This window comes from Vipera berus, assembly GCF_964194415.1.
Source record: "Vipera berus genome assembly, chromosome: Z".
Classification (NCBI taxonomy): domain Eukaryota; kingdom Metazoa; phylum Chordata; class Lepidosauria; order Squamata; family Viperidae; genus Vipera; species Vipera berus.
In genome coordinates, this window is record NC_138205.1 from 39,924,759 (window position 1) to 39,941,806 (window position 17,048).

General features: G+C 38.5%; 1 protein-coding gene across 1 annotated transcript in view; it reads left to right on the plus strand.

Moving 5' to 3' along the window:
- Positions 1-8,936: 8,936 nt before the first annotated feature.
- LOC308677539 (keratin, type I cytoskeletal 23-like) overlaps positions 8,937-17,048 on the plus strand; it is a gene marked incomplete at its 5' end in the record, with an annotated part of 30,180 nt that continues 22,068 nt past the window's right edge. Inside the window, one exon of the mRNA XM_081344020.1 lies at positions 8,937-9,350. Within this exon, the coding sequence (XP_081200146.1) occupies positions 8,937-9,350 (414 nt within the window). The remainder of the gene's footprint in view (positions 9,351-17,048) is intronic.

Here is a 17,048-nt window from a genome sequence, read left to right on the forward strand (position 1 = left end):
CTAGACTTATAAACACAATTGGGATCTGAATTTCTGTTGCTAAGCAAGGCAGTTGTTAAGTGAGATTCCCCCATTTTTATGCCACAGTTGTTAAGTGAATCCCTGCAGTTGTTAAGCGAATCACATGGTCATTAAGTAAGCCCCGCTTCCTCCATGAACTTGGCTTGAAAGCCATTTGCTGAGAAGATCACAAATGAACACATGACTCTGGAATGTTACAATTTTCATAACTTCAGCTGGTTACCAAGCACCCAAATTTTGATCATATGGCTGTGGGGATGCTGTGAGGGTCATAAGTAGGATGACTGGTCATAAGTCACTTTTTTTCAGTGCTGTTGTAACTGCAAATGGTAATTAAACAAACGGCTGTAAGTCAAGGAATACCTATATTCACAAACTTTCCAAGTTTAGCAAGATGCATTTTATTTTCAAATAAGCCAAAGTCATTGTTGGCAAACCTGAATCTATGCAACTTTGTCTCTTCTTTTATAATGAAGCACTTTTGAGGGATGGACAAGAGGCTGCTCTTCTTATCAAGCTACTAATAATTATAATAAGCAAGAATAAAAAACAAGCCTGGAAGACTACAAATCATAGTTACATTTCTGCAGCTTTGAGACATCAAAGCAATGCTTATAGTCTGGGCCTGCCTGCTTTTTCATCCATAACACTGAGCAATTTCCTTGCAGTTGGGGATTACTATGCTTATAATTTAGCTAGTTTCAAAGACCTAAAGCTGTGTTTCTAAAAGCAGAAAGCTCCATGCTAAACAAAGTGGTGAATAAGAAAGTGGGAGGGGGGATTTGTAAGGGATCTCTCTTCAGGTTTCAGATCTGGAAAAGTCAGGAGTTTTTGTTTTGGATTTTTTATTTTGGAGTAGCAACAGCCAGCTGGGCATAGATTTGATGGTTGTTCTTTATGACATCACCAAGAAATCCACTCCTTAACACCATGAAACAATTAAGCACATTCTTTTAAAAAATATTCGCAAGAACAATGCTAATAAGACTGAGAGGAGTTTTTTTAAAAAAAAAATGCATAAAACTTCAACTTCAGCTGTGGAAAAGGGGCAAACAACCTGTTTAGAAGCAGAGGGAAAGGGGGAGGGAGTTGATGGGTGAAAATAAGAAAATAATATTTCCTTTTAAATGTCTACATTTGAGTTTTAAAGCTGGACTCAGTCAATAGCTAAATCTTTGGTAAAGGTAAAGGTTCCCCCGCACATGCGTGCTAATCGTTTCCAACTCTAGGGGCCGGTGTTCATCTCTGTTTCAAAGCCGAAGAGCCAGCACTTGTCCGAGGATGTCTCTGTGGTCAGGTGGCCGGCATGACTAGACGCCAAAGGCGCACGGAACGCTGTTACCTTCCCACCGTAGTGGTCCCTATTTTTCTACTTGCATTTTTAGGTCCTTTCGAACTGCTAGGTTGGCAGAAGCTGGGACGAGTAACAGGTGCTCACTCTGCTACACGACACTCGGGATTCGACCCACCAAACTGCCGACCTTCTGATCAACAAGCTCAGCGTCCTAATCCACTGAGCCACCACGTCCCTTTATCCGTAGGCAAGCTCATTTTTATTCAGAAAATTTAAAGACATTTGTCTTTTAAGACAGATTCTTTGCTTAAGTTATCTTTAGCTGACAGATGCTGTTTATTTATTTATTCATAGAACTGACATAGTTGTTACTGATTTGTTTGTACTGTATTTCCCAGAAAAAAATTAAGAGTTTTCCCCTTCTAGTTAACCGTAGTTTACTTTTAAAATGAGAGAATCATCTTAAATTCCCAGAAAATAACCAAATTCTTTTCAAACATTGCCTTACTTTCATATAAATGTAGCAAGTCTTAATTAGCATGTATGTTTCTACTCCATTTTGAGTATTTGTACCAGAAATCAGGAAAGAAATGGAATACACAGTGAATACTGAACCCACATTTTCTGCCTCTGCCAGAAAAAACACAGCTCCCATTTTTCAGGCTGCCTCTTGAACATGCCTGGAAAAACTAGTCCAACCAAGTGTGAGTGTTTATGCTTGGATTCCCTGCCTGAGTCTTGTCTGTTTTTTTATTCTGAGTTGACAGAAAATGCTTTAGGCTTGGGAAACAGCATAGTAAACAACCTCAGGTTTAAGGAGCCATGCTTATTTATTACTTACCTGATTTTTATCCTGCCTTTTATTTCAGGATAAATTTGATTACACCTTTACGCCTCCTATTTTCCCCACAACAACCACCCTCCAAGATGGGTTGGGCTGAGGAAGAGTGACTATTCCAAAGTCATCCGGTTGGACTTGGTGCCCAAGGGAGAAGTAGAACATAGGGCCTCCCACTTTCCAGCACCCTAACCATTACACTAAAGGGAGTCACTATGTGAGATGGGCAGCTATATAAATGTGACAAATAAACAAAAATAAATAAAACACAGCCAACAATAGATAAGCATTACATACTCGTTACATATTCATCAAAATTATCTTTTATTAAGTCCTCTGCCCTGTAACTAATTGAGCTGCCACTTCCTGCATTTTATTTGTATAAGAAAAAGTGCTACTTTTTTTTTCTTTTAGGATACAGTAATAACTAGAAGTAATATGATATCTCTCTTTGCACAATCAGGGTTTTTAAATCTTGTAAAAGATTATTTTGATTAAGGGGAAATAGTAAAAAAAAAAACTGGCAGAGCTTGGCAAAGCAAAGCGCCAGCTTCTAGCATGATATTACTTCCAGAAATATCTAGGGCCCTTATAATCTCATAGGCCCTGTTGCAAAACAAAAATGATGGGTAGCTGCAGTGCTCAAAAGAAGAAACAAAAGGCAAACGGGAAGGGATCTCAGAGGTTTGAGTGGGTGGCAGGTTCTAATCTCACTGATTTGTTCTCTGCTAAATGCGTGTTTTAATACTAGACATTGTCACTAGAACAATGGAGACAATCTACCACCTGCTCTTAAAACATCGTATGGGTATCATCACATTATCAATGCCAAGATAAATACTGGATGCTGGGCCCTCATAGCAGAATCTCATTGGATCCAGCCACTAATTCAGAACCACAGAGGCAAGAAAGGGTTGTCTGGTACTTATTGTGATAGGCTACCTGCTCCTCTGCACACAACTTGTCTTTTTTTATATATCAAATGGGGATCCCACATGTTCTACAAGGATATTTAGTAAAAACACACAGGGGCAAATTGTTTCCTCTAGAGCAGCTTTCTCTCTATATGCCAATTTTTAGAAATGCAGTTTGGACATGGTCATTAAGTGTAGGGTCCACAGTGCTCTCTGAGCTCGGTTGTTGTATAAATTTGTGGCTAGTTTATAGTCAATATATTAAAAAAGAGCAAACTCCATTCAGTGCTAGGAGACAACAGGAGGATTGATACCAGTTCTGTCAGGTATTTGCAAAAAAAAATTAGAAAGATTTCCCTTTTCTTAAATAAATGTTATGCAGATCTATTACAGTGAAGAAGGAGGAACTCATTATTAATATTACTTTTTTACTGGGAACTATGGGAGCTTCCAACTATAGCAATGCGGTGGCTCAGTGGGTTAGGACACTGAGCTTGTCGATCAGAAGGTCGGCAGTTTGGCGGGTCGAATCCCGAGTGCCGCGTAGCAGAGTGAGCTCCTATTACTCGTCCCAGCTTCTGCCCACCTAGCAGTTTGAAAGCACATAAAAATGCAAGTAGAAAAATAGGGACTACTACGGTGGGAAGGTAACAGTGTTCCATGCGCCTTTGGCGTCTAGTCATACCGGCCACATGACCACAGAGATGTCCTCGGACAAGCACTGGCTCTTCGGCTTTGAAACGGAGATGAGCACCGCCCCCTAGAGTTGGAAACGACTAGCACGCATGTGCGGGGGAACCTTTACCTTTACCTATGGGAGCTTACAGCCAGTGCATCTAGTAGGTATCAGATTGGGAATCTTGCAATCCAAAATCACAATCTGAACTATTTTACACAGAATAATCAAACAATAGCCACAGATATCCCAATTCTCAATTCACACTATTTTGGCAATACAATGCTTGGTGCTCATGCAAACACAAGCGTGGCAGCAATAAACAGTTACAGGGATGATTCTTGGCATACTACCATCTTAGTACCGCTACCTTATACGGTCATGCTTACTAAGTTTAGCTGCCTATTCAAAAACATGCTTTATACAGATGACTAAGGTTTCATGGTTTGGAATCTGACGCAGCATAGATTGTATTAACCAAGCTCTGACCAATTCGTTTGTAGTACTTCCTTGACAACTGTTTATTGAGGAAGGAGTTTTCATTCATTCATGGAAGCTGACTCTAAATTCAACTTTTAGGTGGGATCCCTCCGACTTACCTTGCAAATAAAGACAGGCATAGTATCAGTGATCCTGAACCTGGATTTAAGCATTCCCTTCCATATATTACAAGCACTTCCACAAACTTCCCTTCCATAAATTCCTTCTCCCATCCTTGCCTCAATAGTAAGGAGAGAGGCTCTTTGAAAGCTTGCAAACCATCCTAAGGAGGTTATCTCATTAAGTCAGGGAATTTATATGCTGCCCTTCCTTACAAAAGATGTGGAGAACAGTTTACTTAACCATTTCAATCAAAATATAAAAAAAACAAAAGTGTGGCACTTTCCCTTAAAAGGTCCCCGAGAACAAAAAGGAGATTGCCTGATATGCTTGAGGAGCATGGCTCAAGCCTGACAATCTCCTAATACACATCCATCAAGGGTTCGTTAGACAATGCCCCAAAGTGTGCATTAGGGCATTTCCACCCGAGGCTTTGGCACTGCTTCTGTAGCAGTGCCACCCTTCTTTGTTCTTTGGTTGGTGTCATCCTTGGGCAGCTGAATTGATATTTTTTTCCCCAGTTAGATCACTGAAATCTCAATGACAAAATTCTGTTTTGTGATTGGAGAAGTTTCAGCACTCCATGGCTCAAGGGCAAGGAACTCCCATGAACAGTTTGCCTTCTGACTTCTCGGCTCTCTTCTTTTCCAACAACACTAAGTCTCCATAGCACCATACCACTGTTTACCAGAGGTTTCTAAATACAGTTTTCCATTCACCTACACAGAGACTAATCAAGCCTTTTAAAAACCACTCCCAAAGCAACCATGGATTGAGACAAATACACAGGCAGGCAACGAGGTGACATGGGTGGCATTTCTGGACAGGGAAGGGAGGCCTGTCTTGTCATAGCCACATTTGGACAATAGTGGCTCATTCTGTGACTACGTCTGAGGAGCAGGAGAGATAAAAACACCAGCAATGTAGAATACTCCAACCTCAGGGCCAGTTAGTACTCCTATAACAGCCTCTTCCAATTAGAAGAGCTTTTTATTGACAAAGTACACAAGAGGCATTTAAGTGATTTCTTCAGATTAATAGCATAGAAAACATGAAGACAGCTACCTACTCAGAAAAGAATAATGAACACAAAAAAAAATGCAGATAACCCATGAGAAATATAAAGAGCAAACAGATCAGTGTTCCCAGGCTCATTTAACTGAAAGTGAGTATACTTCAGTTTGACAGAAAGAAAGGATTCCAAAGATTATTTCAAGAGGAGTTACCATGCAAAGGGCCCTGGATTAGACCACAAATAAAATAATATTAAGGTAACCAGAGAACTCTGAACTCATTTTTCCAGGCATCCCAGTCTGTTGTTGACTCAGAATTCCATCTGGGGTTTTCTTCTTTTTGCTGTCCAAGCAAGGGTTGACTGTGGAAGAAACAATCTTGGCAACAAACATCAGATAAACTCAGTAAGCCACCAACACAATAATTTTCTTTATGGGCACACAGGTCTCCCAGTATCAAGAAAACACGTTGTGCTCAAAGAACCCTAATCCTAATATACCTGACAACAACACCTAGCAACTTCCTAAGAGAGTCAAACTCTGAGTAGTGAATTCTATAAGACACTTTTCATCTTGTCCCCCAATCACTCTGTCAACAACTAACTACATTTAATCTGGCAGACAGGTGTGAAAGGCGAATTGCCCAATTGTGCTCAAGCCAAAAGAGGATTTGGGCTACATTTCCTTTGTAGAAAGGCACTAATTGGCAATTAGATCCTACTACTACTACACTAAACAGATTTGTCAAGGCCATAATTTGTAAACTTGATGGGTCTGGCCTATCTAAAAATGGCATGAGAATCAACAATTTTGGCAATCTTTCCCAATAGAACAGAGCAGTTGTAAGCATGGGACAAGACAAGTTAGAATTTGTTTAGACAAGGTGTTACACAGCCTGCCATTCTCTCTGTTTTATAATTAAAAACCACAGTGGATTTTGGTTCAAATTGTTGTTAGTGGCTCTATCACAGTTCCAAAAAGAAAAACACTGGAAAGTAAAATTACAGGGATCTTATACTTGAAAGCACAGGAAGAAAACATCATAGAGCAGATTCCTGGAATTAAAGCTTCAATGTTTTGCCATTCCAGAAAGGTATCTGCAGGTGCAATAGCTGACCTGTGTTTTTACCTACTGACCCAATGTCAGTGTATTTGCTGTTATTTCTCCCCCTACATATTCTTGCTTGCTTGTACTGTGAGCAAACTACATTAAGATCAATTTAAAATCAGCGTAGTATTTATAAACTTCCTCAGAAAATATTTTGAGAAGGGGACAGCAATGTTTATTTTAGTGTTCTTTCCAAGCTAACAAGCTAAATTGGGAGAATTTACCACCGATATGTTAAAAGAAAAAAAATGATAATGGGAGTTGTGGTCCGACATATGTAAAGGTCATCAACTTGGAATCCATACCTAGGTGTACAGAAATTGTACAAATTTTCTGTAAATAGTGGTGAAGAAATATCCAGAGCAGGGAAGTAAAACCCTCCACACAGGTTCTATAATGGTTTTGTGGGTAATCTTTATCAATCGTAGGGAGCATTCCTACTTTGCAGTGTCCCTCCTAATCAAAATCAACTGCTAAGAGCTGCAGTAGCTTCAGCATTGCCAGCCAATTTGACCCCGAGATTGAAATTGAGCACAGGTGGTCCTCAACTTGCAACAGATTACTTAGTGACCATTCACAATTGAGCCCCAAATGCATATGCTGCTAAGCAAGACATTTGTTGAAGTGAATTTTACTCCATGCTATGACCTTTCTTACCACAGCTGTTAAGTGAACCGCTGCAGTTGTTAAGTTAGTGGTGCAGTGGTTCAGTGAATCTGGCTTCCCCGTTGACTTCGTGTGTCAGAAGGTTGGAAAAGGGGATCACATGAGCCCAGGACACTGTGACCATCATAAATGTGAGTCAGTTGCCACGTGTCTGAATTTTTATCAGGTGACTACAAAGAGGCTGCAGCAGTGAAAAATGGTGCTAAGTCACTTTTTCCAGTGCCACTATAACATTGAATGCTCACTAAATAAACTATTGTAAGTTGAGGACTCTCTGTACATAGATTCTTTGGCTGTGTACTTATCCATTCCTAGTTTCTGAGTTTTGATTATACTAAGCACTTTCCCCTTAACCTGGGCCTCTCCAGATGGTTATGCAGATTGAGGACAATGGGAGTTGCAGTCCAGTATATTTGGAGGGTGCCAAGTCATGAAAAGCTATGCTTGAGAGGAAAGAAATTTGTAGATTATGTTAGATTCTGGTCTTTCTGTCTGTCTGTCCTGTTAATAATTTCATATGCAGCACATTTTACATAGCCATTGATCATTGCCATTCCTGGTTGGTTAGTTAATTTGTTAGTCTCTGCCCTACATACCGAGAGAAAGCTGCCAGCTGTAGTTATTTCATTTAAAAAAATATTTTTAAAACTATTCTTATCTCCAGATGGCTTTCAAAGTAACTTAAAATATTTCTGATGTGGCAATCCTTGCACTTAAGACTGAAGTCTAAAAAAGAAAAGCAATGGGTGAAAATAGAATAAAGTATAACTTAACTTTTCATTGATTCATTCAACATGAGCGACAGAGTAAAATTATAATATATATCCTGATGCGGGATGCTAGCTATTATTTCAGTATGTTGAATGAGCCATCACGTCAAGCCATAATACTGTTGACTGGTTTAGACAAAATATGTAATGTGGATACAACAATGGTATCTTGGTAATGTGTTGTGTAAACCTGAACATAACATTACTCTAGGAGAAATTAAAATGTCTCCTTTTGCTGTCAGGAAATACTGGGAGGAAATGCCAGCAGAGGGAAAGACTGTATCAATGTGTATTTCATTCACTGATTTATCTGACTTGGAATTGGTCCTATGGTGTGCAGACAAATAAATCAAGAGAATAATTTTGTAGACCTCTGTAGAGAATGTGCATGTGTCAATGAAAGAGTTATTATATAGTTGCCTATTCTTGTATGAGTTTACATAATAATTTGATTAATACACAGACTGCTTTGAGGGGTTGTGAGAACTGTTGTAAAATGCAGTTGTTTAGAAACTTTGTCCCTTAAAGCATGACACCGGGAAACCTAATGCTTATATCAGGCTCATGTGTAATTTTCACTTTTCAAACAACTTAACTTAAAACAGAGTTCTTGTGATTTAAAGAAACCTGAAGCAGAGGCTGGATTGTTTTGGTTCTACTCCGTACCCCTCCCTTCACTGGCCACACCTCGCTGATAAAATGCAAAGAAAGAAGTAGAAGAAGAAGAAAGAGGCAAGAGAGAGAGAGAGAGAAAGAAAAGAAAGCTTTTATTAGGTCCCTTTTTCAAAGAATGACAACAATTGTATTTGCCGGCTAATCAGGCTTTTCAGAATTGACCAAGAGGAAACAACATAACTGGTGATGACACAATCCTTGTTGGCATAGCCACTTAACAAGGAAACTCCCACAGGGAAAGGCTTTAAAAGTGCTTCAGGAAGGTTGAGACATTTCTCAGGCAGTGCTGGTGAGTCAAAAAGGAGAGAGGGAAAGAGACAGAAGTGTTTGGTAATACAACCAAGTCCTCATTGACATCAGGATGAATTCTAACCATGGCTTCTACCACTTTTCCTCTGGCTGTCTTGGAGGAGCCTCAGGATGCATCCTCCAGCCTATAGGCGATTGCTACGGAGCTTCCAGTTTCCACGGAGCAAACAGCAGCCTTCCCATGCCTGTGTCCTTTGGAAGCCCCCTCTGGCTGGCTTCTGATGCTGGGACAAGCTGGGGAGCCTTCAGTGGGAGTCAGGGAAACCTCTTCATGGGAGGGAATGAAAAGCAGACCATGCAGGAGCTGAATGACCGCTTGGCTTCCTACTTAGAAAAAGTACGATCTTTGGAGGAAGCCAACACACAGCTGGAGGGCTGCATCCTGGAATGGCACCAGAGAAGGTCTCATGGTACCCAGCGGGACTTCAAGGATTACGAACAAAACATCTCAGACATGCATGAGCGGGTAAGTCAACAGAAATTCCCACTGTTCTATTTTCTTCTCCAGAGGATTGATTCAGCCAAGCGGCTGCATTAGAAACCACTTAAATATTGCAGCCAAGGGTTATTTTTGTTCAAAGGATGTTAATGAAATAAAACATTGCACAAAACATGTGGATTCAGAGAAGAGCAAAAGCTGAAGAAGCCTTAATGTAATTTTTAAAAGCATGAGTACAGACTGAAATCTATTCTTCTAATTACTATTTTTCCTGGGAACAGGGAGATGTTTATCTTTCCATATAGTATTCTACATGTGGATGTTAGGCTCTGGGGTAGCAATCTGAATAGCACATTCATATTTAACTTTTTTTAAAATATTTAATTGCAGTATTTAGTTTGATATACCTTCTCTAAAAATAACAATGGGAGCAAAAAAAGAAAAAACACTTGCATTCCTAATGCACTCAAAATATTTACTGAATTTTAAATAGAAGATAATATTGCCATTTTGTATTTACATTATTAGTATAATGTAAAACAATATATTTTTAAAACATAATCATGAGGTGACCCATTCATATCATGGTTTAGAATATAGATGTCCTTAACACTGATATTAGATTTATGAATGAATTCTAAATACATGGCATGAATGAATTCTAAATACATGGCATGGGTCCGGAGTACCTCGGGGACCACCTGCTGCCGGCGTCAACTTCCCTCCGCCCTGTGCGTTCCCACAGTGAGGGCCTCCTCAGGGTGCCTCCGGTCAGAGAATGTCGACTGGTGGCCCCCAGGGGGAGGGCCTTCTCTGTGGGCGCTCCGGCTTTATGGAACCAGCTGCCGGTCGAGCTCCGGATGGCACTGGACCTTCGCTCCTTCCGACGCGGTCTGAAGACCCATTTATTTGAACAAGCTGGCCTGGCCTGATGGGGGAAGTTAGGGTTTTTTAATTGGGTTTTTATATTGTTACTGTTTTATCTGGGCGATTATTTAATTCTTCTTTTAATTTTTGTATTCTCTATTTATATGTGCCCTGTTCACCGCCCTGAGTCCCTCGGGAGAAGGGCAGTATACAAATTTAATAAATAAATAATAATAATAATTGTTAAAACCGGATAATGGAACAGCCACTGTCTGATAGATGTTATACTAGAAGGATTCTGTACACTTATAAAAGGAATGAAGCCATGCAGATTGACTGTGCTCTTATCCATCCATATACACTGAATGGAGGAAACCACAGGTGGATTTGTTTTCAGTGTTACTCCTTTAATCAACTAAATAGGAGCCAGCATTGTGCTGCAGCTGCCAAAAAAAGCCAGTGCAGTCCTAAATTTCATTAACGGAGGGATAGAATCAATATCACGCAAAGTATATAATCAGGAACACTGATAAAGTGGGGTTCCATTGTGTAGAGAGTTTTGCTTGTGTTTAGGTCTGGGCTGCCTAGGCAAAAGCTTTGGCCCCAAGACTGATATCAATAGGTCACACGGGGTAAATGTAGACATCCATGTATGCAGTCAGTCAAATCTTATGATCATAGAACAACATAAGTAAGGTGAGATACACACACACAAATGCATATGCATATATATATATATATGCAGATGTTTTAATTTAAAGCCAGTTCATAAATATGAAACTTCAGGCAACATACAACCATAAACCAAGTCAAAATATCCAACAACGAGAAAAAGGTAAATTAATAAATCACTGAATAAGGGCACGAAGCTTTGTTTCCTTTGTATCTATTTGCATTTTTGTACCAGTTTTATATCTTTGATACAGTTAATTGACTAAATAAATAAAGTATTTTTTTTCTTCTTCTGCACTAGGGTCATAAACACATATACTCAAGGATGAGTCAATCTATTTCCCAACAGAGGGGACATTTGGGGCTTCAAAGCCTTTTTAAAGGTTAACAGGGTCAGGAGTAATGACATCTCAGTATATGCTCATCCACCATTTTTTTTTATCCTGTCCCCTTTGAAGATTGCTTGCTTGCCACTGTAAGGAACCAATGATTCTAAACAACATAAACCATAAGTAATGGTTTGTTTTCTACTGGTCAGCTAACTATGCTGATTTGTGGATTAGAGGCAAAGGCAGGTGAGGCTGTGGGGCTTCTATGCCTAAGGAGATGTGACACATGTGCCTCGCTTTCCCATCTTTTGCTTATTGGTAATTATAAATGGAAGCCTGCTGCAGATCTTGTCCCTCAGTGTAAGGTGTTTGTGACCACTGTGATAGAATACACCCATGCAGCCACATCCATATTAGCCATATTCAGATACACTTAATGCCTGACTAGAGTCTTGAGCAAACAACTTATATGATAAATACTAGTGAAACATTCCAGGAAAATTAAAAAGCAATCCAATGGATGAAATATATTGCACTGGAAATGATCTTGCTCAATTCATTTATATTAGCAAGCTGCACTGAGAAAACACAGAAAGATTGATTCTTTAAATTATCACTGGAAAATTCAACATCGTTTTACAGGTCTCACCACAAGGCAGACATAATTATTAGATGCATCAGGTGCCAGGTGCCAGAGTAAACAGGAAGTGCAGATGATGGTTGGAGGGCAGAGGAGTAGGTGTTGATGCTCTGCACCCATAAACTAATTACTGGTTCTATGATGAAGAGGGAAATCTTAGTCTATCACTATAGTTGACATAAAATAAAATTGCAGTTCTGAGCAGTTTTAATATGGACGAGGTCCATTCTTAACTTTTGCCCAAAGATGCTGCAATACAGGGAGAGAGAGAGAGAGAGAGAGAGAGAGAGAGAGAGAGAGAGAGAGAGAGAGAGAGAGAGAGAGAGAGAGAGAGAGAGCAAGAGCAAGCAGGGAAGGGGGGGTGTTGTGATGTTTTTAACTTTTTTTTTGTAGATATACCTGCCTTTGCCTCAAGTCATTTATTCCCTTCCACTATTCTTGCCTTTTGTTCTAAATACCCACAAACATACAGCTGAAGCAAATTGCTGCCTTATTAAAAACTGAATATTCCTCTATTAAAAAAAAATTCCTTGTTCCTTGGAAACTAAATGCCAGTGTGAAATTGTCAGAGCTGCTAACTACTGCTAGCTTTTGTATCCTCACTTATCTCCAAGCTCATCTCCAAGCTTATCTATGTTAGGGATGTTGGGATAGCAAGACATTTCATCATACAAGCAGCAACCTAATTTGAATGGTACCCTGTTGATAAAAATGAATCACCGGTAACAACATTCAAGGATTACCATTATTGCCATGTTATCATTATTGCTTCCCCTTATTTACTGATTTTGAGATATCCTTTTTCTTTTTTAGTAGCTGTTCATCTGCCATTTATCACTGTTGTTTCTTTGCTTTAGGGCTTACCTGTCTCTGTTTTTATATGCATATATATTATGCGTCTGTCCTCCTCAACATACTGTTTCTTTATAATGTGAAACAGCTAAAAACACATGGCTTAAAATGAAGTATTTAAGATGCAAGGACATTCATATACTGTTCAGTTCTCTCAGCATTAGGACAAGAAGAAGAAATGAGGTTGGATTATACTGTAATACCAACCAACATAATTCATGCTTCCTGGATTTATATGCTGACTAGAACAAAGCTTGCTTTTTTTGAAAATCCATGTTTTCTCAAGCATTGAAATTTATTTCTTCAGCAGATGAGTTAAATATTTGGGAGAATGAGATTTTAAAAAGTGCAATGCTTTCAACATTAAGAAAAGGATGTGCAAATTTGTATTTTGGGGGAAGCGCATGAAAATGTGTATAAATGATTTTGCACACCAACCTTAACTTTATGCCTACGAAACAAGAATCTTAGTAAAACAAACTGACAGATCTGGCTATTCTTATGTGACAGGATTCTGAAAAATCTTATCAGTCTTTGTGGAGATTGTGGACAGATGGGGGGCAATTTTTTAATGTGCTGTATACTTTGTTCTTAATATTTTTGTTACACAGAAGTAAGCAAATTGTAGCAAACTGGTAACGAGAAGGTTATTTTTGAAAAGGATGGATATTTGTGAATAGAGAGGCAAATGGAGTCTAATTATAGCAGTCCCGTGCAGGAACATTTCCTGCAAATGTTTGATAACCTTATAATTAAAAAGAAGCCCTTGTTCTCACAAAAAATGATAGGGAATGTATATAATTCCTTATACCCTCAAATATCTCTAAGCTTAGGTATAATAATAAGATTTTTAGTAAAACTTTTTTTCAGCTAGGTAATAATCTCTATAATTAATTAGAATAAAGACTTCTAATTAACTTCACTTTACTGTGTATGATGAGTTGGTCTTTTCATAAAGTTGCAGTTTAGTAATGAGAGGAGTAGAGTGGCAAAACAGAAGACATTTTAAAAAGCTTTGAAACGTGAATTTCAGCAACACTACACCCAGAGCTAGATAATTCCAACGGCATAGTGGTAACCCCTTATCTTTTTGTATTTTATGGGATTAAAACTGGGTAGCCAAAATTGTGCCCATACATACCAAGACAATGTAGATATCTCTTGTAGCAACATTACCAAACCATAATTAGATCAGCATAATTTTCAAAGATGCCTTAGGTTCCCAATTGCTTCCATAGACATTCATAAAATTGAAGCAACTCAATGCTTTGTATGAAAAAGTGCTCCATGTGCTGAAAAACATCCAGGCTATGGCATAAAAAAAAGGTAGTGAGGATGGTGGGAAAAAATTCTTTACTGTCTGATAAATGGAAATTTGTGAATAGCTATACCTGTCTGGGCACTCATTTTGTGAGCATGCCCACAATCTCATCTAAAATTTTCAATGTGTCCATTGGTTCAAAATGGTTGTCTAATATTGGATTGGAGTGATATGATTCTAATCTCAAAAAAGAAGGCTTAATATTGTTTCAGCTTCAAGTTGGACAACTCTAGAATAATTTTCAGGACATAACAAATGAATCCAGCATCAAGGACTGGAACCAAAAAAAAGGAAACATTTCCAGCTGTAAATCTCCCTTTCTTCTCATTCTTTGCTTAGTCTTTATGGCTTTGTTTTGCCTTTAAATGACTCTGGTTTTGCTTTTTAAATGACTTTGTTTTGCCTTTAAATGATTCTGGTTTTGTATTGTTAGATGGAGTCATCTCTGGCCCATGATAAAATTTCATGCAAGATAATAAGCCACACAGTTATAAATGATAACTGTTTTTCTGTGGTGCAAGGGAAGAGAAGAGGATGATCAGTAGCAAGGTGGACAGAATACATTTCAGTGGCAATGGGTGAGCTGTTGGCAAAACTGAAAGACTAGGTTAGGAATAGCCAGTCACGAGAATCTGTATGATTGCTAAGAGTGAAAAATGACTTGATGGCACATAAATAATTAATAATGTAGTTATCAATCAATCAATCCATTCATTAATTATGTAGGTGTGCTTTGTGGCTTCTGTACACACCTACAAAGCAAACTATGCATGAGCCTGATGCAGAAATTTTCAAAAATTGGTTTGCCTTTATTCCAGTCTTGCCACTCTTTCTGTCATGAGACAGTAAATACTGTATATGCTCTGGACATCCTAGCTGTTTCATTATAAACTTAATCATACTACTTAAATAGGATAGCAACTCCTGTCTTTCCTTGACAATATAAGCCCTTCCTGTTTGGTTACCACAATGAATTTCCTGGAGGAAATAATAAACAATTCCAGAAAATTAGATACTCACACCAAAGACTTGACCCATTTCTTGGCCTATGGCCTACACTTAGTCTTACATCTGCTGGATATGACAGGTTGCAAGAAGCAATTGCACATCCACCTTTTCAAATATAAGCATGTTTGTGTTTGGCAGTGTTGTGGAGGGAATCTGTGATATAACAACGTACGATACTTTCTTCTACTGTGATTCTGGGAGGGGAATCTGAATTAATGGATAAACAGCCCATCGCAAATACACTAATGAAAGTAAGGAATTTAGTTCATCCAGGACAGAGTTCTGTGAATCAGGATTTCCATTTTAGTGAGTCATTTTGGCTTATGAAGATATTCACCTTTCAATATACTCTTGGAGGGATTTTTAGCTTCCTCTGGCACATCATAGAGGATTTACATAATATGTGTTTGGCAAGATATTGTCTCAACATCACTTCAACCACCCATAATCATAACACAATTTCCTTTTGACATGATTCATGATGAGTTTTGATTGCATCTGGGTATCTGAAAGAATTTCCCCCAGGTCAAAATGGTTAAAGACCCTGTATCAGTCAGGGGACGGAGAAGAGCAAGAGGAAAGACTCCTAAAATCCTTGGCTTTGCTTAATTCCTCTGGAAATATTTCCTAAGCAGATTTTTTTTTGCTTGTGGCACTATGTGTGGTATTAGGATGAGAAAAGGTAAACAGGTGAGGTGAGCCTTTAATGTAATTTATATGTTAGTGCAACAAACATAAGAACTTGACATTTAAGTTAAGAAATTTCATCTAGCATGATTTGCTATATGCCATGCCTCCATTAAGCCTAAGCAAAAAAAAAATGTAGATGCTTCCTCAACCTGGGAATTAAAAAAATAGAGATTTTAAGGTTATAGTTGCCATTCTGTTTTATCTGTAGTATATCAGTTTTGAATGAAATATTACTAATCACATTTCTGAACCAATACTGATCATTAGGTAAAGGTAAAGTTTCCCCTGCACATGCGTGCTAGTCGTATCCAACTCTAGGGGCCGGTGCTCATCTCCATTTCAAAGCTAAAGAGCCAGCGTTTGTCTGAGGACGTCTCCGTGGTCATGTGGCTGGCATGACTAGACGCCAAAGGCACACGGAACGCTGTTACCTTCCCACCGTAGTGATCATTAGGGGCTCTTATATTGAGGTGTATCTTGCCTATCTAAAAAGTATCTCTCCTGTTTGGTGAATATATTTCTAGTAGAGATTCTTTCAAATCTATGGTCTTTTGGGAATACTTTCAGACAAGGATAACTTCTGTTCCTACCCATAATTTACATAATTAGAAATTCAAAGATTTTCCTTTGTGTAGCTATGATATATAATTATTGAAAACCTTTGAGATTCACTATATTGCAGGGGTTGCTAAGTCGGTGACATTTGCTATTCTGCCAAGAAGCATTCACAGGATTTTAAAATTAAATTTAAACATTTTGTAAAAGAGAGAGAGAGAGAATTTCATGGGACTAAAATCTCAGAAGACCATTAAATGTTATGAAATGTTTGTGCCCTCATCTGAAATCTTGCCATATTTTGATCATTATTTAAAAATATTTTTTTCCATTTTTATTGTTATTTTGGCACTCAGAGTCAGATTACTAGTAGTCAGGAATCTTTGCTACATATACATTTGAGACAATATATGTTTTTATCAAAATATCATGACCCTTTTGTAGTTACATGCAGCATCACAAAGCATGTAATAAAAGGAATGGAGCTCATATTGTGACAGCAAAATGCTTTTGTCCCATTTTGCTACTCTAACTCTAACCCTGCGAATGCCTCTATATTGCTGCCACTGCTCAGTACTTCACCTACACTTTCTTATACTTTCCAATAGTCCTGTTGGTTATTGCTATTGCTTTCAAGATTATGGCTTGACTACAATTAGAGGGGTATACTTTTCCTTAATTTCTCACCAATAAGACAAGAGTTCTCCATCTTTCCATCCCTTCACAAAATTCTTCTCAAATCTTGTGTCAGTTTCCATTTTAATATGAATTTATCCAGCATGTGTTTCACA